The 27,981-nt window shown below is 51.2% G+C and overlaps 1 protein-coding gene across 1 annotated transcript; it reads left to right on the forward strand.

The window, feature by feature from the left end:
- Positions 1 to 57: 57 nt before the first annotated feature.
- On the forward strand, positions 58 to 27,838 carry FOXD1 (forkhead box D1). Its single transcript, XM_054809994.1, has 2 exons — positions 58 to 1,321; positions 27,581 to 27,838. Exon 1 carries the CDS (start codon positions 58 to 60, stop codon positions 1,297 to 1,299), a length of 1,242 nt encoding a protein of 413 aa, XP_054665969.1. The 3' UTR covers positions 1,300 to 1,321; positions 27,581 to 27,838.
- Positions 27,839 to 27,981: the final 143 nt, after the last annotated feature.

Genomic DNA, 27,981 nt, shown 5'->3' on the forward strand with positions numbered 1-27,981 from the left:
CGCCCGCCGCGCCGCGCCGCGCCGGCCGCCGCCGATGCGCTGCCCCGCCGCCGCGCCATGACCCTGAGCTCGGAGATGTCCGAGGCGTCGGCGCTGGCTGAGGAGACCGACATCGATGTGGTGGGCGAGGAGGACGAGGAGGAGGACGACGAGGAACCGCAGCCCCGCCGCCGCCGCCGCTCCTACGCCGAGGACGAAGAGGAGGAGGAGGAAGAGGACGAGGAGGATGTGGGCGACCTCCACGACGACGCCCTGCTGCCGCGGTCGCCCGTGCGCGGCGGAGGCGGCGGCGGGGCGGGCGGCGGGGACGGTGCCGGCGGCTCTCGGCCCCCCTCGCGGGGCGGCCCGCAGAAGGCGGCGGCGGGCGGCGGCGGGGCGGGCGGCGGCGGCGGCGGCAGCGGGGCGGGCGGCGGCGGCAAGAACAGCCTGGTGAAGCCTCCCTACTCCTACATCGCCCTCATCACCATGGCCATCCTTCAGAGCCCTAAGAAGCGGCTGACGCTGAGCGAGATCTGCGAGTTCATCAGCGGGCGCTTCCCCTACTACCGGGAGAAGTTCCCCGCCTGGCAGAACAGCATCCGCCACAACCTCTCCCTCAACGACTGCTTCGTCAAGATCCCCCGGGAGCCCGGTAACCCAGGCAAGGGCAACTACTGGACGCTGGACCCCGAGTCCGCCGACATGTTCGACAACGGGAGCTTCCTGCGCCGCCGAAAGCGCTTCAAGCGGCAGCAGCTCCCGGCGCCCGAGCTGCTGCTGCACGCCGTGGACCCCGCCGCCTTCCTCCCGCAGCCCCCGCCCCAGCCCCCGCAGCAGCCGCCCTGCGCCTACGGACCCTACGGCTGCGGCTACGGCCTCCAGCTCCAGCCCTACCACCCCCACTCCGCCCTCTTCGCCTTCCACCACCCCTCCCCGGCGTCCCGCCAGCCCCCCGCCGCCCCCGGCAGCGCCCCCGGCGCGGCGCTGCCCCCCGCCGCCGCCGCGCCGCCGGGCCCCTTGCTGCCGGCGGCGGAGCTGGCACGGACGCCCTTCGGCTACGCGCACCCGCTGGGCCCCGCGCTGGCGGCCTCGCTGCACGCCGCCAAGCCCGGCAGCGGCGCGGCGCTGGCCCGCTCGCCCTTCTCCATCGAGAGCATCATCGGGGGGGGGCCCGGCCCCGGCCCGGGCAGCAGCTGCGCCTCGCAGTCGGCCGCGGCGCCGGGGCTGGCCCGCTCGCTGGGGAGCGCCGGGGGCGGCCTGGCCCCCGCCGCCGCCCTGCCCGCCGCCCCCGGCTTCGCGGCCCGGATCTCTAACTGTTAAGGGTTTGGGAGTCTTTCCGAAGGTAGGACGGCGCCCGGAGGGGCTGTGGGCTTTGCACGGGGATTGCGCGGTGGGTCTCGGGGAGCGTCCGCCGTAGCCGGTGGGCCGCTCGGGACCTCTATTTACGCAAAGCCAGGTCTAGATCCCGCACGGGCAGACTGTCACGCTAATGGAAAGTTACTCGTTACTCCTTAAAAACTAAAAAAAAAAAAAAAAAATATAAATGGTGATAAATAACGTCTCTAAACCGTTAAAGTTCAGAGACTCTCAGGTCTAGCAGCTTGAAAACAGTAATGTACAGAAAAAAAAAAAGGCTTGAGGGAGGACAGCAAAGCAATACTTTTTCATTTTAGTACACTTGTCTCATGTACTTTTATAAAGAAAAGAAAAGATTAACATGTTTACACAGAAGAAAGTCAAGATTATAATTTCTTATTTTAACCTGTGTTTTGTATTATAATAGACTTACGGAGTTTTTTATTTTGTACTTTATGCTTGTTCTTTACAAGGAGTATTGTTAAAATTACTGGCAAGTATTATTGTACCATTTTAATGTAAAATTTTTACACATTTTCAAAAATAAAATTTTTAATTTTCAAAAAAAAAAAAAATCAAAACCAAAGACCAAAGGAGCCCAGCCAAACAATTGGCTTCGGACCCATCCCTCCTTAATACTTCTCCCTTCTTTGGGACCTGGATATTTTTTTCTTCGGGATTAATAGCACAATAGCCAAGGGATTTTATAGCTTGAAATTTGTTATGTCTGGATTTGACCGCGAAGAAGAAGATCAGAATATGATCTTTGCAGTCAAACCATTGTTAACCCTAGCAGAGAATGAAAGACGAAAAAAAAATAGGAGCAAGGACAAAAGAGGGAATAAATAGAAATAGGTCTCTCTCGCGGGAATAAAGCCCAGCTCTGTAAGGCACCAATCAGGGGATTGATTAAAAAGCCGGTTTTAAACTATTTTTGTACTTTTGGGTGTGTTCTAAATCACAACTGCATCACAGTTTGGTTTCCAAGAGGCCCAAAGGAAAATACTACTATTGAGGGGCACATACTGAACTTCAGAGAGATTTGTCCTAGACTCTTATGTTTCTGTGATGATAATAGGGACATGTGTTTCTACTTTTCAATACATATAATATAAAACGAGCATTGGAATATCCTCGTGTGACGAGCTGATTAAGTGCACGAGCTATTGAAGTAAGGATATGTAAGTGTACGGAACAAACCGTGAAAGCAGCTTTTCTGATTCTGAACTTTCGTCTTAACCCACATAAGGTCGATAGATATCTATTTCATAGACTAAAATTACTTTTTTAACAAAAAAGCCCGCCTCAAATATTCGGAGCTTAGGTATGAAAAGAGAATCGCAGGTTTTAAGAGTAGGTGTGTGGTTGCTTGTCGTGGAGTAGGAACACGCGTTTTTCAAAAGAGGGAGGCGCTTTTCAAGTACGACTGTATATATAACAGTTTAGTAGGTACATTATGTGAATTTTTGTAAAAAAAAAAAAAGGGATGCCTTTTAGTGCTCTTTGGAGTGAGGAGGGGAAGTTTGTATGGTTACATGTTTTTACGTATCGAAGTACCTCGTTGCCTTGCTTTTAAGTATTTTCGTGGATAGAAAAATGATGCTTTTTTGTTTTGTTTGTAGCAATGCAGAGTTAAATTAATGGTTTTCAGTAATTGGAAAGACTGGACGTCAGATCTCTGCTGGGCTCCATTTGCAGTCTGCAGCTGGAGGGCCTCTTTGGGTGTCCCTTAGAGGACGAGGAAGTAAAGTCCCGTTTAGCTTCTACAACTAAAGGGAAAAGACCCAGAGGCACCGCGTACGTACCCTTCGGGGAGAGCGCATCCTTTTCGCGAGGGACCGATTAACTCGCTTTCCCCGGGCCCGACCGGGGGGCAATGCGCCGGTCCGCCGCGCCGGTCCAGCGCGGAGTACCGAGCTCGGCTTAGTCGTCCCTCGGAGATGCGGCTAAAATCAAGCAGGGAAAGGTTTTGCGAGGGAGAAGGCGGCTGCAGCCGTGAGCGCGGCCGAACCGGACACTCCGCGGCGGGATGCTGCTTGCGATCGGTCCGGCTTCTGGCTGCTCGAGCAGCGGCCCGGGCGAGAGGCCGTGCGAGTCTTTGCTCTGTGCTGTTAGATGGGAAAAGCAGGTTCCGGCGACCCGGTATTTGTTTCTCTTGGCTTCCCCGCAACAAACCCCGGGGGCCCCGGCGACCTCCCCTGCTCGGAGGCCGGCCCGGCCCCGCGGGCGGCGAGGTCCGAGGGTGCCCGCCGCCCTTCCCTCGGGTGTCTTCAGAGGAAAGCCGTGCTTAAAGATGTTTGGCAAGGAAACTGCTCGGCCACTTGTTCCTTTCACGCTTTATGCCGGTCGTCTGCATCCTGTGCGGACAGGGCCTTCACCTGCGAGTTGGTAGGGAAGCTGGCAGGAGCAAATGGCAGTACGTGTTGTAGCTTTATTATTTACTTTTAAAGCGCTGAGGAAAGGGGTCGGGGAAGGGGGTCTGTGGTGCTGGGGGAAGACCTCTTGGCTTATTTCCTCCGAGTTCTAGGGAAAGCCGCCCGGCCTCGGCCCCGGGGCGCGGCGGTCCCGGTTTCCCGCGCCGCTGCGCGGTGGATCGCGGCGGCGGCGCCGGAGCAGGTGCCGCCAGAAAAGGCGCCGGCCCCGCAGCTCTTTGATGGGGTCGCAGCACCGCCGGGCCGCAGCGCCCCATTCGCATGCAAATGGCCCGCCGTGCCCCCCCACCCCCCTCGCTTCCCCGCGGCTTTCAAGGCGAACAGAGGGGACGTGTAGTCCTCACGGGGACGGAGCCCGGACGAACAATTCCTCCAAAATAGGCTGGGCCCTAATAAACAAGCTGGTGGGACAAACAGGATGGTGTCGCCTCCTCCTCCTGCCAGCTACAAAGTGTGGATTCATTAACCCGTCTCCTTTTCTCATCATATCCCCGTAGGGTTGAGAGACGAATTACTGGAGCTGAATTGGGAGGGGATTGCTCTATATGGGGGCTAATGTTTCAATCAGTTCCTCCAGAAGGACCACACAAAAAGAAACTTTTTAGTTTATGGTGCTATTATGCAGAGTTTTAATCTAGGGATAGATTTAGCCAAATGTTATCTATTGGGAATTTAATGAAGCCCTTATGTATTCAATCGCTTTTTATGCCACACACAGTGTCTCTATCCAGAAACGTTTCCTTCCACATATTTCTTTGTTTCTGTCGGGTGATTTATATATTTTTAATTAGTTTTTTAAAAATTATTTCTTTTCAAGCATCTTGTATAACGTTTCTCTCAAGCAGGACTGTGTTAGGTCCCTTCCCACATCCCCCATAAAAGAAGTTTCCCCTTCCCTCCCCCGTTTCTAAGCTGATTAGTTTGCACGTCCGCACACTGCGCCCTTCCCGCCGTAGTGGTCCCCCCGCCTTGCACAGAGGGTCCCGACATCGCGCCGGCTCTGCCGGCACCGGCGTGGGCTGCGGTGGGCAGCTCAGCCCAGGGGCCCGGCCCAGCCACAGGGGTCCTGTGCGCGGCTCCCCGGCCCTGATGCTGGTCTCCCAAACCTTCCCCATCCGCAGCTCCTTCGGGCCATACATTCGCTCCTAGTTATTTTTCTGGTGCAGCGAGAGGCACCCCTGGGGGCAGCGGAGTGTCGGTTGGTGCACCCCCCTGTCCATATAGTCTGGTTTCAACTACCCAGGGCCAGCCCCGTCCCCGAGTCAGGAGGGTGAAAGGGTGGACGAGGGCCTCACCTGCTCTCAGCTGCTCCTTTTCTTGCAGCGTTGGTGGCGAGGGCAGAGCGCACGGTCGCCCCCGCCGAGACTGAGGCCTATGCAACGAATGTGTCGGAAACTGGGTCTGGTTTAATAGTCCCTTGGCACGGCCCGGAGGCTCCGCTCCGTACGTAATACTTTCCCTCATTACTTACAGTAAGTACTTCAGTAGTCTCTGATAATATTGTATTTGACAGAAATCATGGAAATTATGATCGTGGCCAAACGCTCCCTGCGCTGGGACTTGCTAACCAAAGCAGATCCGTTTTTCAGCTTGTTACCAGCGTATCCCCCACCCGCAGTGAAGTTTCGCCTGCTCCCCTTTCGGTGCGGAGCGGGCCGCACACACCGGCGGGACCCGGGGACCGGCGGGGATCGGCCGCCGTGTGCCCGCAGCCGGGCGCCTCCCGAGCAGGTAGGTGTCTGCTCGCCCTCCGCCGCCCCTCACCCGCACGCCCCCGGTGACCTGCCGCAGGTGACTGCAGGGCTTCTCTGCCCTTCTCCGTAAGTCCTTTCCCATCCGCAACTCCCACCGTGAGAGCCACGTCGAGCAGCCGCCGTGGGCTCTCCGCTCGCTGCTGCTTACTGCGCTGCAAAGCACGACTGAGATGCGGAGGAAAGATTCGTGCCTAAGTGCGTGTATGTACGTGTGTGCAGGAAAATGGCACTCCCGACGGTAACGAGCTGCTTTCGGATCCATGCTGCGGCAGCAGACGCTCCCGTTGCCTTTCTGCACAGATGGGTGCCCATCGATTTAGGGGGGGGCGGAGACCTTCAGGCGAGCCCTAAATCGGTAAACCCCTTGTTCCCGTTTTTCTCTTGGAGAAGACCGCCGTCCCCTGCCGCCGGTCTCCGCCCGGAGGGGTGCTGCGGGCTGCCGGTTCCACAGCCCCACCGGTCCCCTCCCCGCCGCCAGGTCCGGCTCGCCGCGCAGCTCCCTGCGCGACCCAAAAGAGGAGAGGCAAAGGCTGAGCGGTTGAGAGGGGACAGACCGGACGGGGACTACGCAGGGAGCCCTGCGGCAAAACTCGCGGCCCGCCCGGCTGCAGCAGTGCGGGTGGCACCGCGGGCTGTGCGCGGCTGCGCAGCGGGGCAGAGCTTTCGCGGCCGCGGCGGTTCTCCGCGCCGAGCCTGGCCGTAGGAGCAGGGAGGCACCCGGCGGTAGGTCGGCGGTAATCACCGCGGGAACCTCGCGGAAGATGCCTCTCGTACGAGGATGTGCCTTTAGTGCAGGGCTCCAGCTCCGCGGGCTGCGGCGGCGAGGGGCAGCGGGGATCCGGAACCTACCGGCTAGGCCCCGAAGTGCCCAGAAAGTAGAAAAAACTGTAGACTGGACTGTACAGAAGATTTTTTTTTTCTTTTAATGCAATGCCTAGCCTATTTCAGGAATGATATCGCTGAGCTGAATTCAGAGGGAAAGTTGTGTTGAGTTTTTTAATCAAAATAATTAAACTTGCCCTTTCCTCAAACCACAAGAGACCTGCTGAATTGATTCTAAGTTTCCCTTTCGTTGATGGAGCAAAACGACATGCAGAAGTCTGCAAGGCCCCATATTTAGATGATAAATTATACAATTTATGTTGGAAGCAAAAGGATAAATAGAGATTTCAGTTGCTGCATTAATTCGTTGTCTGAGACTGGGAAAGTCTTATCCACGGTTAATCCGAAAGTATTTCTCTCCCCTCCGCGCAATAGAAAACCATCTGCGTGCATCGAAATGGGTGTGTACGTTCAGGTGTGTGTGCCCAGGACCCGGTGCTGCCACCGACCCGCGCCCGCGCATCTGTAGCACTGCGGTGGTCGCTACGGCAAATGTCCACGCTTTGGAAAGCCCTTGTAAATCTTCCTACGTGGTGGACGTAGGTCTGCTTCTCAACTTTCATTACGGGAGAGCACATGCACACCTGTATACATTAAATACACACAATCAAGATAAATGAGGTGTCTTCGTCGGTTGGGTTTTTTTTTTTTTTTTCGTAAAATAAACACTGTCACGTCTGCTTATTCAGCAACCACTAGACGAAACTGATAGGTTTCTAATATACGTGTACACAGTGAAATTCCACCTGTCGGCTGCACGAAGGGAGGGGTAAAGGAGGGCAGTCTCTTCGGATCAATAGTTCACGATTAAAGGAACTATTCGTGAAAAAAAACCAAAAATTGTCCAGCGCAGAGCAAGGAGGGTCAGATAGGTCAGGTGACGGGCTTGCGCGAAAGTGGATGGGGTCGGAAATTACGGACTGTGGAAAATAATTTACAGTATTCATTCCAGCCTGCCTCTGATTGTGCAAAATCCCGCCTGGGGCAGCTCGGTGGGTTCTGTCAAACATCCTGGAAGTCCTTAACTTCTTCTCCGTGCAGACGGCGCTGCGTGTGGGGCAGCGCACACGGGTGTGTGTCGTTGTACTGTCCCGCAAGCACTCGGCAGCCGGCGGCCCTGCTAACACCAAACCACAGACCTCCTCCCCTCTGCCTCCCGCTTCTCTACGAGAAGCCAAAGGGCGGCCCTTCTCTGGAAATTAACCTCTTTAGATCGCTTTCAGCACAACTCCTCTCGCGATAGCTCTTCCCCGGGTGTTCAGTTATCTGCCTTTCCGCGACCGGGACACGTTTTTCGGGGGACACCGCCGGTCATGCCCGCCGGCCCATGAGGCAGATCCCCGGCCCTCGCACCCGAGCGGAGCTACCGACAAGCGACGTGGGTATCTCTGCTTTAAATAGACTCTCTTACCCTCCAGCCTCGTCCCCACCCAGAGGAAGCACTCAACAACTTGCTAACACACTCAAGCCAAACTCAGCGCTCCCACAAGAGCTTTTGAACCCAGCCCCGGAGCTGCTGCTGCGCCCGCGGCTGCGAGACGGCGCGGTTCGCCTGGGGAGCTGCGCAAATCTCCGCGGACGCGCCAGGGCAGAGCTGGGGACGCTGCGAGGAACACGGCTGGAGGGGACCGGCTGCTCCGTGCCTCCTCCCGGTCCCGAGTACGCTGCCGCCTACCTCGGCTGCTCTGGGCACCCGGCCGCCCGCCGCCAGAGCAGACCTCGGCTGCCGTCGAGGGAGCGCCCTGGGTTGATAACCCGCCCCGACACGGACAACCCGTGGCCCAGGGTCGGCCCTGCCTTCGGCACCCACGCGGGGCTTTTGGAGACACCGTGGGGCGCTGGGAGGGGGGCGGGGAGCCCGGTGCTGGTGCTATAAATCCCTCGGCAATTGAGTTCTGCACCTTTGATTTGAAAAATCGGATTCCTTGAGTGGAAACAGTTGACAGGAACCTAAAAGGATTAGCTGCATTCCACACAGGATCATTTTTACTGGTAACATTTTGAAACGATTGATCCCTTCCAGACCATAAACAATGTCCAGAAAAATGATCTAACGAGACTTCCATTGTTTCCTTTTGTCTGCGAATCCCCTTTCGCCAGCAGTTTGATTAGGGACTTTGACAGCCTGGGTCTTAATTTCCAGCCCCCCGCCCCCACGCTTTTCCCGAACGAAGTATTGAATTTGAAATCGCTCACAATTTGGTCTGTAATCCCAATCTGCCACAGAGCGAGCTAGTGTGGAGAAGGGCGAGGAGAGCGGGCGGGGAGAGAAGTGGGGGCTCAGTTGCCGCAGGGTGCCGAAATGAGAAGTGAGGGCCTTTCCCTCCACCATGCTTCTCCTGCGGGCTTTTGTGACGGCCTGGCGGAAGAGAGAGAAGGGGAAAGCCCACCGGTAGACACACTGGCCCGGGCCATGGCGGGGAGGGGACCCCACGCGCGGCCAAGTTGCCTCCCGTGGCCCGGAGGGACTCGCGATCCTCCGACCCTGCCTTGTCCCCACCTCCCCTCCCCGTCCCGTCTGCAGGCAGGAGACTTACCAGGGTGACATTAGCGGGGGAGGGGGCCAGGAGGCCCTGCCCTGCCGTGCTGGCCGAAGGACTTTTCCTCTGTTTTGACACCTGCGCGCACTGCCCCATGCTCCTATCCCTGATTTATCGCCCAATTAAAGGTTCAGCTTTCCTCAAACCACCCGCGCATTTTCCCTCCGCACCTTCCTCCCTGCGAGGAGCCGGTGGTGGGCTGGAATGTGAGGCGGAGACCCTCCTCAGCCTCCCGCCTTCCCCTGCACCCCGATCAGACCCTATCGCGCATCCTTGCATAAAAATAGCCTCGCTGGGGCCTCTGCGGGTCCCGGCTTCCCGCTTCCCGGCAGCAGCCTGGGAGGCGACGGCCCGAGGTGGGGACCCGGGAAACAAGCCGCTTCTCGGCGCCTTCCCCTTTCTGTTCCTTCCCCTCCACGCGTGTGTGATTGCGGGTCCCGCGTCCCAGCGGCGAGCCGGCGGGGACCAGAGCAGTGCCCCGACGGCGCGGCCTGGCTCAGGTCTGTGCCGAGCAGCTGGGAATGCTTCCAGCCCGGGACAGCAAACAGCCAAACCCACTGGGGGAAAACCCGGCCAAGAAAGGCACCTCAATTGTGTATCCCCCTCAATTAAGGGACAGCAGCTCCTGCCCCTTGGATTCCTCGGGACTCGTCCTTCGTGCCAGGCTCCGGGATTCTCCTTTCTCTCTTTCTTCTTTTTTTTTTTTTTTTCTCCTTTCTTTTCCTTTATTTCTTTTTCCCCCCACAGAGAATAAGCCGCTCCCCGGTGCGGATTGGCAGCATTGAGCATCTTCCTAACTTAACTCTGTCTTCCTTGCATCTATCAATCCACCTTTCTAATTAGACTAATTAGAAGATATGTGGAGTGTTGCTGGGTCCATAGACTAAACTGCTTAGGGCTTGTGAAAGGAAGGCTGAATGCCCGCCATGGGAGGTGGCCATTCAAGGGGACGGTAACAGTTGCTACATTTATCTCCTGCCATTGAAAAGAGCTCTGCTTAAAGCTCGATTAAAATGTTTGGAAACTAATGCCACCCTGGATCCCTCTCTAATTAGAGAGCCTGGATAGATCACCCTGAGCAGTCAAAAGAAACTTCTTCCCGGGCCTGGCTTTTCTGTTCAGCAGAATTACTTGTCTCACCACCACCCCGCCCCCACCTCGAAGAGAGAGGAAGAAAAAAAAAAGGGGGGGGGGCAGAAAAGAGATAACGCAGCTATAAAAACGGAGGGCAGAAAAATGGCGCTAGGGCCAAGTCTTCCTCCCCAAGTGTTATCTTCGGCTTCTGTCCTCAGGGGTTTCTCAGCTGCCAGGATGCTCCCGAGTCTGGTGGAGCGACAAGGGAAGGAGTCTTGGTTGGGCTCCCCGGCTCCTGCTTCGCTGCCTGCTGCCATAGAGGATGGAGCTCGGAGAAGGGAAAAAGGCCGTCGCCCTCCTCCCCGCGCCCAGCGCCCCCGCGGCCGCGGTGCGTGCGCAGGTGCGGAGCCCGGCGCCTGCCTCTCCCCCTTGCCTCGCTGCCCTCCCCGCTGTGCCGCGCCGGCCTGGGACGGAAAGCACCGGAGGGGTAAAAAAGGGGCGGAGGGCGGATGAGGAAAGGTCACGCGCCGGGGGGGGGCGGCTCCTGTCCCCAAAACGCTGCCTGCGGGAAGCCCAGGAGGAGCGGCAGTTTCCAATGGGCCGCCGGGCGGGGTGCGGGAAGGGCGGCTGGAAATCTCTCTCCGGGGTGCCCTGTGACTCCAGCTCGGAGCTGGGAACACCCCCCGCGCACCCAAACGTGCATACATGCGTTTGCATCCCCTGGAGCAACTCAGACCCGGATTTCCTGCCCCATGGCCCCCGGGATGTGCGCGGGGCCGCGGGCAGCTCTCGGGGCGATCTGCTCCCGGGGTGGGCCAGCCCTGGGGGAGAACTGCGGTGTCTGAGCACCTCGTAAATCTGCGGCGCCGCTTCTTCCCCGTACGATAGAAGGATTTTTGTCCTCATAAACGCGAATAAAAGATTGGTGCTGACGGAGGAAGGGAGGAGGAAAATGTTCTCTCCATTAACGCCAGCCCTCTACACCCGGATGCTTTAATTTACGGGCTGGATATGACCGAAAGTGCCTGAAAAGAGATCGCACCCATCACTTGGCCGGCGAGCCCCCGATAGCCAGTGCCGAAGCCGGCGTTCACCCGGGGGGCACCCTCCTTGTGCCGGCAGACAGGGGCGCGGGGGCGCCTGCGGCCCCCTCGGTACCGTCGGGGAAGTCGGGGTGGCGGTGGCGGTGAGGATTTCACCCCGGGATCTTTGGTGCTTGCAGCGCACCACGTGTCAGCAGAGTGGGGTGGGATTTTATATTTTATTTTATTTTATTTTATTTTATTTTATTTTATTTTATTTTATTTTATTTTATTTTATTTTATTTTTAAGAACGACCCGATAGGCCCTTCTGGAGAAACAGTCGTATCTGCTAGGGGCAAGTATCTGAGTCCTGTTCTCCCTGCCTCCCCCCCCAAGGAGAGGCCTCTTGTGCCGCTGCCGTGTGGCATCTCGTGGCATAAAGACCTACGGGAGTGCAAGCGCGGAAAAACAAGTGGCATCTTCCGTTTTATTCCAAGCCTCCAGAGTCACTTTCTCCAGAGACCCTGTGCTGGGGAGGGGAACGGAGAGAACTGGGAGGGTCTGCTCGGTGTGCTCCTCTTTGACCCAGCAATCAGACGGCGTTGCCGGCGGGGGAAGGACTGTCTCTGAGCCCCGGGTGAGCGGGCAGGTGGGAAACGGGGCAGCCCCCACGGTGTCCCGGGTCTGCCGCGCTCTTCCAGGCTCGCTGCCCTCTGCCCTCGGCCAGGCGGGGAGCTGCTCACGCTGTATCACGTCTAATCCCAGTGAACTCAACAGGACGAGTCCGAAGGACAAAACCCATCAAATATTTCCCTTAGGAACATAGAATCTTCCCGCCCCCCCCCCACTTCGAAAGCAAGCCGAGCTCAGAGAACATACCTGCTCGGCTGCAGAGAGCACATCTCTCCATTAAATGCTCCCGGAGGATCTCACCCTTGCTCCGCTGGGGTCCGTGGGAAGACGGGTGGCCCCGGGGCCCACCTCAGGGAACGAGAGAGGAAGAGGAGCGCTCTCTGCCAGGGAGGAGGGTTTGGCCCTGGGGGCTGAGCAGGAGACTTTCTCCCGGCTGAGAGGCCGGGCCACTGAGGAAGTAAGGAGGGAGGCCACCCTCTCCCAAAAAGACGGGCTTGTCACTTGTCCCTGCTCATGGGCTATGCCCCGGCCCGCACCCCTCCAGCATGGACAGCTTCTGGGGCCCCTCACCACAAAACGCAGCTCGGGAGGTGCCCTAGAGACAGTCAGGAGAGGGTGCCCAGCCTGCAAGGATCTGAGGACAGCGCGAGGGGTAGTTGAGAGTTTGCTGAGTTTTACTCAGGTTTAGCATTTTATTAATTTTAAAGAGTGCAGTATCTTCCCAGGGCCCGTATCTGCATTTCTGAAGCCCCAGGGGAAGCCCTGATACTGGTGACCTCTCTCTTTCGGATGAAGAAGTAGATGAGGGCTGAGGATGCTCCGTGTCCAGACCCAGGGGCAGCTGCAGCTGTGTGCCTGGTAGTCGGTCACAATCAGCAGGTGGTTGAGCTGTTTGTCTACATTTTACATGTTTCACATTGTTCTCCTCGTGGGCGTTATATGGCAAGTTTCCTTGTTAGCACTGGGAATTTTATTTTTTTATTATTTTTTTTAAAATCCAAATGGGGAATTTCTGCAAGTAGCACGAGCATAGGGTCAGAGCTTCGGGTTAGAGAGGTTTAGCTGAAACCTGTGCCCCGGCACCTATCCGCTCCCGTACTCCTGCGAGTCCTGGCCGTGCCCTTGCCCCCGGGGGTCCCTTGTGCAGTCGTCCCATTCACCCCGGGCTGGGCAGGAAGGCAAAAAGTGGGGGATTGGATGTTTTGGGGGCGGGGAAGGCTGAGGGCAGGAGGAGAAGATGGGTTAAGCCTCTCTGACAACCCGTCCTCGGTGAAAATCCCGCGCGGTGGGGGGGCGCAGGGTCAGAGCCGCCCCGCAGCAGGGGATTTTCAACCCTGGGGAAGCAGGAACTCTCCGGGATGTACGGAGCTATGGGGTTTTTTTTGTTGTTTTTGTCGGGTTCCCCCCCCCCACCGGATGCTCCGGGTAGAAGCGGACCAGAAACTGACTGGTCAGTGGGTTGATGCAGGATGCCTCACGCCCCCCACCCCGCGGGGGGACGGCCCTTCCCAGGGCCCCAGGGGCCGTGGCCGCGGTGAAAGTGGGACGCGGAGGGTCAGGGGCTTTAGTAAGGGGAGCTTCGGTGGGACGGAGATCTGCCCAAGCGAGGGGTTTTGCCTCGGAAATACGTGTCTGAAAACACGCACCCCTCGCCATCTCCCGCCAAAGTACACTTGTGATCTGGCTGTGACGACCAGCCAGAACAACAGCTTTCCCCAGATGTTGATGGCAGAAAGAGATAAAAGGGGAATTAAAATAAATATTTGTCCTTCAGGAATGGAAGTTATTAAATTAACACCCCAAAGTTTGCGCGATCTAATGAGTTTTGTCAAACATTATTTTTGAAAAAGAAAGATCAAAATATGTGAAGTTTTGCCTTTGGCCGGTGCAGTGGAGCGTAAGAAAAACCTATTAGCGTACATCATCGAGCCACGCAAGCCACTGCTGGACACGTACAACAGAAGGTAAATAGATTATTTTGTTTAACAATGCTGACAGCTCGTATGGAGCAGAATTGGAGAGATCTAAATATTAATAGATTCATTCAAGTGGAGCAAAAGTTACAAATCATTAGCTGAAGAAAGTTGGCTTCCAGCCCACATTCTATAGGGGCATGAGGGAAGCGTGGTAACTGTGCTGTTGCCGGCTACAAAAGGGCAATTTTTGTATATAATTTATTTAGATGAAGTGTGCAGAATGTTTTTATTTGTTCTACTTCTAGCTGTCTCACCTCTGTGTGAACTCCCCAAACCCAGATCTACTCCAAATACTTCTGCTCCCCCTTCTGCACACTTCCCTCCAACGTGTTTGCTTTGGCAACTTTCATGTTCTTGCAAACAATTCTTCCAAAGATATCAATCACTCTTGCACCCAAAGAGAAATACTGTACACTCAATGCGATGACAAAATGAAACATGTTTGAAGCAAACCATGTGTTCCAGTGTGCCAGGGATTATGTTATTTGTTCAAGGAACATGTTCGGAATATTTTAGGCTTCTGTTACTCCTGTGATAGTAAATTTTATTGTCTGCCGTTGGGATTTATTATTTCAGAGACAACCCAAATACCTCTTCACACGGGGAGAGCTTATAAAGTGGGAAGCCTGCTCCGTGTCGCGCTGAGGGAATTTATTGGCCCGGGGTATTTTATTTTATTTTCTAATGCCGTTTCACGTACGAGACATGCAGAAACCGCGGCAAGTGTTCCTTGCGGGCCTGGTGCCGGCAGCTCGGCGGGAGCACACCCCCGGCTCCCACGCGTGTCCATCCAGGCACACGCGTGCCCCACGGCGGCCGAGGGAGCGGGGCCGACGGCGCCCCGACACGGAAGCCGTCTGTCTGCGGCGGGCAAAGCCGAGGACGGCGGGATCCGCCAGCAGCGCCCGTGCGGAGCCCGCGGAGCCGCCCGGCAGGTAGGAGTCCCGCGGGCGATGGCTGCGGGGAGGCCCGGGAGGGTTGCAGCGGCCGCCGGCTGGTGCGTGGGCCCCTTGCCTCTCTGCGCTGCAGGCAGTGATGCCCACCTGCACTGCTTCTTGTGAAATCCTAATTTCACATCCTGATCTTGCGGTTGAGTCTTGGTGTGGTGTGGGGTTTTTTTGGTGTCCCCCCCTCCCCTCCTCCCCCCTCTGCCCCCCGCCCTCGCACCGGTTTCTAAACGCACTTGCTCGCCAGAGAGCAGGGCGTCCCGGCGGGACGGTTATCGCGCGGGTGCTCCCACTCGAAGTTTCGGTACTAACGGGCTGACCCGAAAGCCCAGGGATGTATGGGTATCCCTGCCGCCACAGCCTCCCCGCGCTCTGCACCGGCGGCGAGCACAGCCCGGCACTGGCGTCCCGGCTCCCCTCTGAAATACATCAGCGCTCCCCGCAAACTTCACAGGGACCCTCCCAATACCACTGGGGAATTATCGTTCTCAACGCTAAGCGGCTTCGCTGTCCTTTCCCCTCGCCCTTCTCGCGTGGGCGGCCGTGCCCACGGTGTCCTCACCCTGGCGTGAGGGGTGCGCAGGGCCTCCTTGCATCACTTCTGAAGAGTCCCCTCCACCTGGCACCCGCTGTGCAGCCGCACGAAGAAGCCGTCGTTTCCGGGTGTTTGTCCCCTTCGTGTGCGTTGGCGTGACGGGACCCCCCTCCGTCCACGCAGCCCCCCGGCCGCCGCTGCGGCAGTGCCAGCGCATGTGGGGGCTCAGGCTGCTTGAAGGCGGCTGGGCTTCCCTAAGCGCTGGAAAGCCAGCCAGGTATCTTCATGCCACGCTTCTCGTCTCCGAAAAGATCGGGCTGTCCGAAATAACGGGTCTGATAGTCCGACGTCATTAAACCATCGCGGTTACGCATGAGCTAGTGCAGGTGCCACCTCATTTTCCTGATTTAGCATTGCTGGCCAAAGTGAAGGTGATAGTGCCTTGCTCCTAAAGAAGCAGAGGTGCCCGACACCGGAGCTTCCGGGTGATGGATGCCCGGGTTCCTGACCAGGAGCACATTTCAAGCGAAGAATATTCACATTTTTCCCTAAACTCATTGTTAAACTTCCTCTCGCGGGACTCTCACTCGGCCTGCAGTCAGGCTGTGCAGCGACTGCTTGAAACGGAATAACTTTGACTGGATCCTTCAGGAAAAGAAAGTAGGCTGCAGATCATTAAAGCAATAGAGGGTTTTGGTGGCTTGAACTGCCAGGGTGTTGCCCCTGCTCCCCGGTGCGCCGTGCCCGGCTGGTGGGGACAGATCGGGCCTGCTCGGGGCAGGAGCAGCGGCATGGTTAAGGGGAGATCTCCTTTTGCCCTGGAGGAGGATAGGACTGCTTTCCAGGCGTACCTACCTCAGAGCGTTAACACCCTAGGTGGAAAAGCGCTTTTCACACCGAGGGATGGTGCTAATTCAGGGACACCACCCCCCCTCCCCCCCCGCGACGCTCCCCAAGGAAATAACATTTGGTGAAAGGTTCCATCGCAGAAAGTAGAGTGGGGCGCAGTTCCCTACCGGAAAGTTTTTACTTTGTACACACACGTATTTTTCTAGTAAAACCTTTAAATATCTGTATGTGTGTATGTGTTAGCCCCACAAGAGTTAACTGGGAGGGAAATCCTGTTCTGAAATAGTTGACATCTTCCCCCCCGCACACCTTGGCCTAAGGACGCTCAATGCTCAGTGTCAGTGTGTTTTACTGGCGTGCTAGGCTACCGTAAGCGGTGAGCTCAAGACATGAGCCACCTCCTTTCTCAAGATGATGGAAAATAATCTTCCATCAGTACAGGTAAGAGTGAGCGGCAAGAAATGCCAGCATATAAGCTAGCGCACGGTTCAGGTCCTGGCCAATGCCTTCATCCTCAATAAAAACGCACACTGAGAAAAATATGTGCAAGGTTGTAAAATAATAAAACAAAGAACCCCACCCCCTCCCCCCAGGCCAACCAACCAACCAAAAGGCCAAAATGTTATAGCAAAAAAAAAAAACAACCAAAAACTTTTGAGGTGAAAGTAACCTACTGCAGATGTCACGAAAGGGCAGGAAACCTAAACGGAACCGCCGAGAGAAGCCAGACCCCAGCCCGACGGTCAGCCGGTGCCAGCAGACACACAAGGGTGGATCACTGCCACTGTCTCCTGCTAGCGAAGAAGAGACAAGGGAAATAGTGCATGTGCTTACTCCTGGAAGGACGGCCGGGAGCCGGTCCGCCCGGCAGCGGGAAAGCAGGCAGAGGTTTCCCCAGGCAGCTGCAGTTACATCGCGGCTTCTTCTGGCCCTAGCCCCTTCTCGATCTTTTTCGCCGACAACGCTGTATAGAATACAGACCAGCGCGCAGGCCTGGAGGAAAGAATAAGCCTTGCTGGGTGGTGATTGCCCAAACCGGGATGTCGTTCCCCGGGCCGGGCTCCGAGTACCCGAGGAGTGAAGGGGCGCCTCCCGGAACCCCCCTGGGGCGAGGAAGCACGGTGCCGGGCCTCCCCACTGTCCCGATTTGTGGCTTTTTCTGATCCTCGAGGTGCAGCGCCCGCTTGGCCGCTGTGTTTTAAATACGGCAAGTACGGGGACACCACGGGACTGCGTGTATGTCCTTGTTTTCTGGATACGACGAGGGGATGTATCTGTTCGCGGGACATTTTTCCTTTCGAGCAATGCTCAACTTCCTTTGGCTCTGAGGAACACATGGCGAAGTACGCCGGAAAATGGAAAGAGATGTGCTTGTGACTGCTCATTTCATCTACCAAGGAAACTTCTCCTGAATGACTGAAATCCAGAGCCGAGGCAGAATAATCTCAACCACATTTGGTTTTATAGTAAATTAATACCGCAGTCTATATAGTTGAACGGGAAGTCGAAAGCCAAACCAAAACCCTTGTCAAAATAAATACTCATCAGCAAATATTTTGATTATTTAAAAACGCTTTAATATGTGTCTAGCATTTCAAAAGAAAATTAAAAAAAAAATGATGAGAGAGAAGTGGCCAGTCAGTCCGAGCGCCACATGCCTCGCAGCTCATCCCCGGGCGAGAGACGAGACGTTGATTAATCTACATTGTGTGGGGCTATAGGAATAGACTCATAAAGTTTTATTTGCTATTATCTCGTTCAGCGGCTTGCACGAGGCTCCAAACCTCCATTTGGGTTTGAGGCTTTGCATCGGGAACGGCGCAGATTGAAATCGAGGTTCCATAAACATCTCAGGCTGCCCAAAGCTGTGAAGATGCCCTTGTGTGCGGGGCCACAGGGGATTCAAGGTGTCCCTGGAGTGTTGGGGGGTGGGGGGCAGGCTCGGCTGGTGCCACTATCCCTGTCCCGGGGAGAAGAAGCACCAGGGCTGCCCCTGCTTTGCCCCCGGCCGCGCAGGCTGTGGCACCGGCGCTCTCCATTCCAGGGCTGCTATAAACGGCCCAGAGACTTCTCAGCTTTCTGGTCCACAGGGCTGGAAACCTGAAATGTCCAAAGCTGGCACGGTGCACGAACTGAAACCTTTATAAACTTATTTCCCTTAAAGTCTTTATTAACTACCCCCAAGGACCATGGCTGGTCTTGCTTCTGCTCTTGCACGGTGGTGGTCTGGCACCTCCACGAAGCACACATGCTAAACAGATTAACATGCTTCGGCTGACCCATACTTCACAAACTGGGGATAGAGTTTCTCCAGCTCCATGTGGAAATTAACCTACATGTAGCAATGGTCAGCTGCAAAGAGGGAGTTCCCAAGCAATCTAAACAGCCTACAGTTCTTTGTTACTTTTGGCCTTTCCCTCGCTTTCCAGCATTAAATATTTATTAAAATAGGAAATAACAGTGGGGAAAAAAAGGGGGGGAAAAAGGGTGGGGGGGAGGAAAACAAAAGGAAAACAACTTCCTTCCTCTTTCGCTGGGCTTACGCATATACCTGCAAGAGCTTTTTGTGCGGGTGCTTTTTTGTTTGTTGTTTTAGAAACGCAGGGCTTCTTTTAGAAAAGTCTAAAATCTCAGTTGTATGGTTTATTAGATGTTCTTGAAGGGCAGGTTAAATGGGAGTGTTATCTTTGTTGGAAAGACTGCAGTCGCTGATGTCCTCCCTCCCGTCATTTACATTTGAAAGCACCCTGGGAGAGAGTTGTTTGCAGATAGCCGGGGAAGGAGTTTCCAGCTAATCCCACCACTTTCCCTTGTAACAGCCTCTTCGCCTTGTGCCGTTGCGAGATCGATCCTACACCCTCGCCCCTCGGCTGCAAGCTCCAGATTTTCAGAGAACAAATACAAGTAACTGTTGGCTTGTGTCACACGGGGCTGTCACGGTAATAAACACACGGCTTCTCCTCCAGGAATTCCTAAGCCTCCCTGTGTGGCTTTAGCCCTGTGGATAATATCATTACAGGACTAAACAAATAAACAGTCTATCCAAATCAAGCGGGAGGCACTGGGGACCACAGTTCCTCTCTGCGAAGATGATACAAGTAAATTTACGCTCAGCTTGGAGAGGGTCCAGTGGCTATGAATAGCTGCTCAGTTCTACAGCACTGGCTCTGGGCTGGGAAATGGTGCTGACCCTCCTGCTCTGTATTTGCTGCAATCAATGTGAGCTATTCAGGGCTGTGTTTTCCTTACTATCCTCTGCTGGGAACATCAAGGACCACTAACACTTTTATGAACCCGGGCTCGAGGAAGACGCTTTTACTACAAAGTTGGAGTATTAAACCCAGTGACATGAATGAGAGGTTAATGTGCTTCTGCCAACCAGGAGTTGGGCTCTCTCATGCGATTTCCTGTTGTTCCGGCTGCTGCCTCATATTTGATAAACTTGCTCACGTGCTGGGATGCACAGCCACATTCTCCCTCGTCCTATTAAAAAAAAAATTAAAATAAAGGCCAATCCAGCTGCAATCAAGATCCAACAAAACCAAGACATTTTAATAGCACTCTATAAATTCCAGTCTCGAGTTGCAATAAATAACTTGAATGGCATATTTGGAACATTAGCGTTTATATCCCCCCCCCCCCCAATAAAAACTACATGTATTAAACTTATCTGTATGAATCTGACTCCGTGTCATAACAATTCCAAATCCCTGGACATTTAGCACCCTCGCCCCCTGCAAATGCCAATTAATAAATCATGTTTAAATACAGTTAGCTTTCCATGCACTTTTAAAGACATTTAGTTATCCAAAGTGCTACCTTTTCAGGGACAGAGGTGTTTTATTCCTTCTCAAAGAGAGGAATATATTGTTGATTTCTTATGTCTCTTTGCATGAATTCTTCTGAAATATGTTTTCTAAAACTGCAAATTTGGTGATGTTTAGCTCAAATGAAATTTTTCCTTTTTTATAGAAGCAATAAAAACATCACACCCAAACTGTACCCTAAAGCATGGGGTTTTTTTTCCTCTGTAGAGGGGAAAAATCCAAGAGATAGGTGATTAATAGAGAAGCATGTGTGGGAGGGTAGTTGTTGAAGTGAAAGAATACTCCAGATGAAGCAATACTGTACATAGATAAAGTTATGAATTTTCTGAACCACCCCAGGCAGGAAGGCCTCTTACACAGTCCATATGAGTTTCAAGAGCAGAAAAGTCCTGGATCTAATTTTGATTAGGCAGTTTGACAAAGCTCTTGCCAAATTAAATATACTAGTTGCTAATCCTACAATCACTTAATTAACTCAGTTTGGTGTCGAAGAATAACAGGGACTTTCCTCTGGATACACTTTGGCCACTTCAGGCCTGCCATCTCTTGGTACACCACACCCCGTCCCGTTCCCCCCCCCCCCCCCCCCAAGAAGATGAGGAGCATTTGGAGGTGGGCTACGATACTGGTGCACATCCTGGAGCCTCCTGGCAGTTAGAGAGTTACACTGGTCGCTCCCCAGAGCAGTCACGCAGAATCCGCCGGATGCACCCTGGTTTTATTTACCAAGGCTTTTTTGTTTGTTTAGTTTTCATGGTGCTGTGCCAGTGGGTTAAAAGAGTACGCATTTTTAATTAAGTCAGATTTCTTTGCCATATCTGAAGGCTCGATTATAGCTGGAATGAATACCAGGCTCAGAGATGGAGCAGCTCCAGACACTCCTGTGTCAGTGGGTTATTGTGAACAGCAGCCTTGAACAGGACTAGGAGCAGTGCCTAAAGGAATTGGACAGTCTTTGGGAAGCTGGACCCTTGGCTTTGTTTATGTGAAATTCCCACAAGTTTTTATTGTTGTTCTGTGGTAGGACTTTATCAATGAATAAATAATAATGCAATAAGTCCCACAGACCTGTGCTCTGTCAGATTTTCTATTGACTTTATCTTAGATTGTGCTGCAAAAGTCTTCTGTGCAGGAACTTCATATCCTCTATGGCTACAACTCTCTTGGGAGGTGCTTTCATGAGTATACTGCTCAGGATGTGGTTTATGTGTTTGCCTCGTTGTTGGTGCCCACCAAAGGTCTGTGAACAACCAGCCAACTTGGGTGACTGCTGACTGCACTGAGAGTGCCTGGTGCTGAGCCTTGCATCCTAAAGTGGAGAGGGTAGGAGCTCCCAGGGCTTCTGCGCTGTAGTCTGTTCTGTGACTTGCTTGGTGGAACAAGAAAGAGCCACTTAGCCCCTCTACCAGCTTCTTTTCCAATAGATTTGCATTTCCCCCTTCTTTCTTACCTGCCAGACACACTCTGGCCTATGCTGCTCCTTTGATTTTGCTCCTCCTTAACGCTGGCTTGGCCACTGATGAAGAAGATGTTCCCCCTGTCAGTATCGTTATGCAGGGGTCCATGGAATGGGGATCATTCCTGCTTTGGAGCACAAGTTGCAGGCATTTTCTGGCAGTGGTAGTGACAGTGTAGGAATACATTGTACCTCCTGATAAGCTACGTGGCAACCCCATCTCTTGTTAGTGCAGTGACGGACAGAAACGCCCTGAAGCACATCTGTGATGGGGAGAGGGCACAAGTCATTTTCTTGGAAACTGCTGAAGATAGGACTAAAATTTGTGCTTCATTGTCCAGGGACATAACTCATCTATTAAAACCAAGGGGTTAGCAGTTCAGTCCCCAGGGGAAGAGAGCTCAAAGCAGAAATCAGATTTATTCCCTTAATAAGATGAGTTCAGAGAACAGGGATATTTTCTTAGCATGGTTCCTTGCAGCCATCAAATCACATGGGTGGTTTTAAGATCCACTTTGCCTTCCCCCAAGCTGTTCCTAATGTTAGTCCAGGTCTTCTTACTGGGAAGCTTATGAGCATGGGAAAGCTATCACTGCAGAGGAGAGCCTGCAGCTCTTCACCCTCCATCCAAATGCAATGCAGGGGGACAGCAGTCGAAGGAGCAAAGTCGCCAAAGAGTTACTGGCTCCCACCACCCTTTTCCATTAATAAAACCCACCATGGCGTGATTGGCTCTGGCCTCCTTTCCATTGTCATAAAGCTGGAATCAAAGAACATGACTGCTTTTATTGGCAAAACTTTCGCTCCATCGGTGACGTCAAAATGCAGAAGGCAGCTGAGGGTTCACCGGCAGCTCAGCGCAGAGCGGGCTTCTGGGTGAAAGGAGCCTTCTGTCAATGCCCCTCTTGAGACACTTAGGTTTAAGGAAATGTTTGTACTGCTCTAGAAAAAGAGCTGGCTGGGTGTTTTTCTTTTGTGCTTAGGCACTCTGAAAGGAATTCCTGTGGGCACAATTATCTCACATATGGCAAGTTGGAAACAAAACAAAACAAAAAAAGGCCAAAGGGAAAAAAAGGAGAGAGAAGAAGAAAAAAATCAAAGGTCACTTGGATGCTTTGGCCCAGCACAGGAAAGAGGAAAATCCACCTTGGAGGATACAACTTACTCGAGGAGAGCCTGGAAACTCATGATCAAAGCAACAGGAAACTGAGAACAAGCCGTGGCCCAGTTAAAACCATTGAAACAAATCCCAGTCTCTGCAAACTGCAGGAACAGGGCATCAGCCTCGCAAATGAAATGGAAAGTGTATGTGTGTGTATGCGGTGAGCTTCACGGGACTGTACCTTCTGCACCCAACAGCTTGTCTGAAACAAAACACAGGAATTCGGTGGGGAATGAGGTTGCTAAGGGGCAGCCAGCCTTGCCTTATCTGCACTGCTACCTGTGCTGTTCACACAGCTGCTTAACAGGATCCTACCTGGATCTTGCGTGATGCTGCACAAAATAGCACTTAGTCCTTGCAGCATCTCTGTGGCAAAGGTTAGAGCAAATTAAACCCTATGCACAGAAAGGAAAATGAGGCTTTAACCCCAGCCAAACAAGTCACAGGCAAGAAGAAAATCAACTGACTTTGCTCTGTCTCTTCTGATAGGAGGCAAAGCAGAATCAAGGAGAGGCATTACTTCAGACAGATTACCTGTGCAGCACAGTGGTACCAACTTGAATCTAGTAGCCAGCAGTGACTAGTTCTTTTTCCCATGAAGAAACTGCTACCTTTCTCTAAAATTCAAAGATCCCACAGTGTCTGGAAAATATAAACATTTTTTCAAAACTATTTTTTAACCTTCATTTAAAAATCCATTGTAATTTTGTGATTAAGAAATTGTATATTAGGTCATAACTTGATTGATTAGATACTCTTACTTATACTTTTGTTCATTCTTGGAGAATGGCTTGGCTACTTCACTACGTCTAGCTTGTCATATGAATACAAACCTCTTCCTGCACGTGAATTTAAATTTGCTCTATGTCCAAAGTGTTTCAACACGTGCCCCCATTTGAGTATCTGTGCAAACTGCAGGACTGGGAAAGATGGGAGGAAACCCTGAACTTCCACAGTCTGTCAGTACTGGCCACCATATCTGTTCCTCCATACGGGCAATACCATCAGGCTTTTTCCTAGAGGACATCGACTGCGTGCCACAACACACTGTGAGGCTGGTATCAACACATGCATGGGTCAGGGACCTTGTCTGTGCCTGTTTCCTGGGCTGTGTTTACAGAATGGGTATGGATGAAGCCCTTGAATCAGAACATCAGCAGATGCATAATGTTCTGCCAGGATATTTGGCCTCGAGGGGAACACACCAAGGATGAGGTGGTGTAAGACCATCAGCAGGGAATCAGGGTATCATAAGTCTGCCTCGGCATTAACTCTGCAAACATTACAGCACGTTTGAGTTCCCGCTCAGAACAGTAGGGAATGGATCAGACCACCAGCTTCTAAAGCTTCCAACTGAGCTTATTAGATTTGGTTGGTGGGGTACCTAGCACCTGGTAGATTATCAGTTTCTCTGGCATTTTTTCCCTCCTAAGTGACAGAAAGGGCAAATCAATAGATACGGTAAATACTTAGGCTGTCTGCATTTTTTTAATTGTTTGTTTTGTTCTTTTCATTATAAGTAACAAAAAATCATGGACGCTTTTTTTGGAGAAAATATGAAACAAAGTGCTGACTCGCTACTTCACATGTGTTAACCCTCCTCAAAAAAACCTCACCCTATCTTGTGCTCTCTAAAAACTTGATTGAGGCATCAGATGACGACCTGGAACATATGATTGTGCAGGCTGAGGGTCACAGTCCCGTGGTGTTGTTCCACTGCTATGTCTGCCACAGCAGTGATGAGGCCAGCCTCCTTCCCCTCTATGCCAGCTACTGCAGCTGGGCAAGCACAGGTGCAGAAAGAAGCAAAGCTGCCCTGCGCTTGAGTTCCCAGGAGATCCGGTGTGCAGCATAATGGTGTGCTGCTTGGGTTCTCACATGGGGTAACAGCAGTAATCATCCATAATTCTTGGTCAGCTATGACATCATAAAGCTCTGTGAAAATATTTTCATTAAGTCCAGTTTAGCTATGCCAAATCTCCCTGTAACTAGGCCAAAAATCATCTTTGCAGTAACTGCATTGACTTTGGGATGCATGTGGTCAACCCCCAGTCATTGGGCTCAAAGCTGAGATAAAACCAGATAGCACACTTATTTTTCTGTAGCTCTCCTTTGTCTGACAGTGGTGGTGTTCTTGTTTTGTTTCGATCCGTTTTAGGAGTGTGAGAATCTTGTATCTCTGACCTCCTTAGTAAAGACAAGGGAAGACACGTTTATTATTATTTTTAGTAATAATTGTCTGGTTGTTTTTATTCCAGCCAATTAGTTTCTAATATGAGGAAAAAAAAGCTTCTGTGAGGAATTAAGCTGCATATAAGGAGTATAAATAATGAAGGTTGTGTGACGAAAAGCCTATGGAATGATTTGTCTTCACTAAAGAGCTCCAATATAAAACACAAGGGTTCACATTAGAGCCTCTCTGTTATGATCACTGAATCTGTGTGCATCCACTGGAAATGCATTGGCTATGGTAGATGTGTACAGATGCAATAGAAAGCAGAATTTGGCTAATATTTCTGTAGCTTTGATCCTGTTAAAAATACAAATTCCTTGTCTTTCAAAAGCAGCCTCCCAGAAATCATAAGATTATATCCTCCATGTAACTACTACGCATGTGTAGAAAAGTTGTACTGTTTGTTTTTCTGGCACAGAACTCACTTTAAAATGAGATTACTTAATTGAAGAAAACATTTCCTGACATGTTGCAAATCAACATTTGAACCAAATCTTCTCCTTTTACGTAAGGAGAGGATGAGTGCACTCTAGCCTGTTTAATCCATGTGGAGCTCAATGAATTCATTTTAACCACTGAGGCACTTGATTGGTAAAACATAATGTAGCACAGTGTGAAGCAGCTTGCCATCAGTTAAACAGTTTTGCTCAGTCAGATTGCTTTGATAATTATTTGTCTTGAGGGGGGTCTTCCATAATTCCTTCAGATAGGCTCTAGCTCCACAGACACAGTGACAGACCAATGTAGACAGGGAGACTAGTTCAGACAACACAGTTTTTATAAACACCTATGGTCAATTGTTACTGAGTATACTGTCATTTGGGTTTAGTCTATATATGTTTATGCCAACTTTAACTGTTTTCTAAGTGCATATATGAATATAGATATCTAAAAATCTAAAATATATATATATATAAATGTGTATGTGTGAATGTATATTTACTAGAATCTCTTGGCAATAACATTTATCAATTTGGAATTGTGTAAGGTCGTCTTCAGGACAACAGGAGATGTGAAAAGGAGCCCAATTTTTTGAGATTAGAAGTCTAAACAGTATTAGTGCTACCAGTGCTAGAATTTATTTTCTCTGGAGTCACTGCCAGTGAGTTAGCTATCTTCCATTTTGAGTTGTAGCGCAACAGAAATATGTCACAATTTGGAAAATATCTGGAGAGAGGAGGTGATGGAAACTGGGCCACCAAAGAGTATCTCAGGGTCCTGAGTTCCAAGAGCATCATCCCTTGCACAGGGTAATACCCTTTCCCTGGGCACTCTTTGTGCTGTTCTTTTTTCTGCTTCTTGTTCCCATTTTTCTGAAGGTCATCCTGAGGCATCCTGGTGACTGATGGACCTTTTTGTTTCAGGCTTGCCTTGTTTAACTGGTCATAAGATGGAGTCCACAAGAAGTCACCTCTACCATTTTGTTGTTATTGACTCAATTTTGAAATCTCACCCTTTCTGCTTCCCCACAGGGCAGATGGCAACAGCCACGCAGATCTCAGTGAAGGATCCTGATTGCTTGGTTGTAATCTTTCCACTACTCTGCCATGCCAGCATCAAAAACCAACTGACAATATCCATTATAATTTCAGCACACACCTTGTATTTTCTTCTGTTAACTGTGAAACAGCGATGTTAATAGTTTTCACAATATAGTGTCTCTTGTTAGTGACAATAAACTGATTTTGTGAGAGCTTAACAAAGGGCTATGTATAGATTGCTCTTATCCTCACAGAAGAGACTAGTCAGCATTATTAAACATCTCCATCCATTTTGTATGCAGAGGCTTTGCAAAGCTGGAGTTCAGAAGGCAGCTACAGAAGGCAAGGTACACTGAGCATCAGAACAGGTTGCTAATAGCAGCAGTTTCCATTGATTAGGCTACCTAATCAATGTAGGACACCTATATCCAGTGCTAGTCATCTGCACAAGTTATTTCATATTTAATTTCTAATATATATTTAGTTAAGGTTATATTAAACATAAAGGGTCTTTCAGCTTTTGCCACAAAAGTTTGGTTTTCAGTTATCTCTATTCAGAAGTGAATATTAACTTTACCTGATGGTATTATACTGTTTATTTTTTTCACAGAGATGTTCTTCCTGCCATCTTTTGTGCACATGGGCACTTTTATGCACACACATGTACACATGCATGCACACAAATCATTCAGACTTTAGCCAGATGTATGCAGCTATGGGCTGAAGAAAGTATTTTGTTGGAATTCTGAGCAAACCGAGAAAGGAGAAGGGATGTTTTGTATTGAAATTCCTTTAATCTCCTCATATGGCATCACTACTAAAAAAAAAAATACAATTTTTATGCATTCAGTGAATAAAATGGGTTCAGAAATATTCTGATATTCTAGGTGAAAGAGGGAAGAAGTAGTGAAGTTACAAATGTTGTCTACAGTACAGTGGTAGAGGTTTTGTCTTCAACTGTACATTTTTTTCCTTTCTAAACTTTACACTACATGATTAATTTCCTTAAGCATACTTTATGTTGATAATTCCATACCATTTCTGCAGCTTAAGCTTACAGTTAAGTTTACTGACAGAAACATTAAAATGTTTTACTGTGTGAACTCACTGAATATAGTACTTGCTTTACCTGTGCACAGAACATGATTTATACGATTTCCTCATCCGAACTTTGTAAATCATGTCTACTGTACATTAAACCACCTCCAACTCTCAGTAAATTTGCTTACTAAAATGTCTTTAGTTCTCTTAGTGCATGAACAGTAATTCATGTTGAACTGGCTAATATCTCTATAAGTACTTTGTACTTGGCTAATCTACAACATGAAATAATCATTCTTTAGGAGGCTATAATGAAAAAAAATCTGCCCAGTACAGATTTGTTACACAGATATAAGAAGTAGCCTAATTACAACATAGGTTCTTTTTTTTTTTTTTTTAGTTTCCTGTAACTGGAAGAAATATAATCACTTTTGGCCTAAAATCTCCTGAAATGCTTCAGCCCATCTTCAGAAATCTGCACTTACACTCATTAACACAGGATCTACTAAAGTCTGTCATAACTGTACCTTTTTCTTTGGAGAACCAAGAAACTGATGTTTCAGAGAAAGTTAAAAACTTCTGTGAGACTTCCTTTGGCTGAATAATTCTCAAAATAAAGAAGCTGGGCTTTCCCCCAAATTAGATATAGAACATCCTGTCACAGAGATTTTTTAAATTTCTGGAGCAAAGTATAATGGCACTCTGGTAACAGGCTGAAAACCAGCTAGACCAAGGACTCTTTCACAGAAGGCATAATTCAGTGGCAAATGTGTGGCAGGAACAAAGCACCAGTAAGTGGCT

Source organism: Grus americana, chromosome Z (genome assembly GCF_028858705.1).
Source record: "Grus americana isolate bGruAme1 chromosome Z, bGruAme1.mat, whole genome shotgun sequence".
In the NCBI taxonomy this organism is placed as follows: Eukaryota; Metazoa; Chordata; class Aves; order Gruiformes; family Gruidae; genus Grus; species Grus americana.

Bases quoted from the DNA above. Each gene is read 5' to 3' on its own strand.
- FOXD1 (XM_054809994.1), top strand. From the start codon at position 58: ATGACCCTGAGCTCGGAGATGTCCGAGGCGTCGGCGCTGGCTGAGGAG.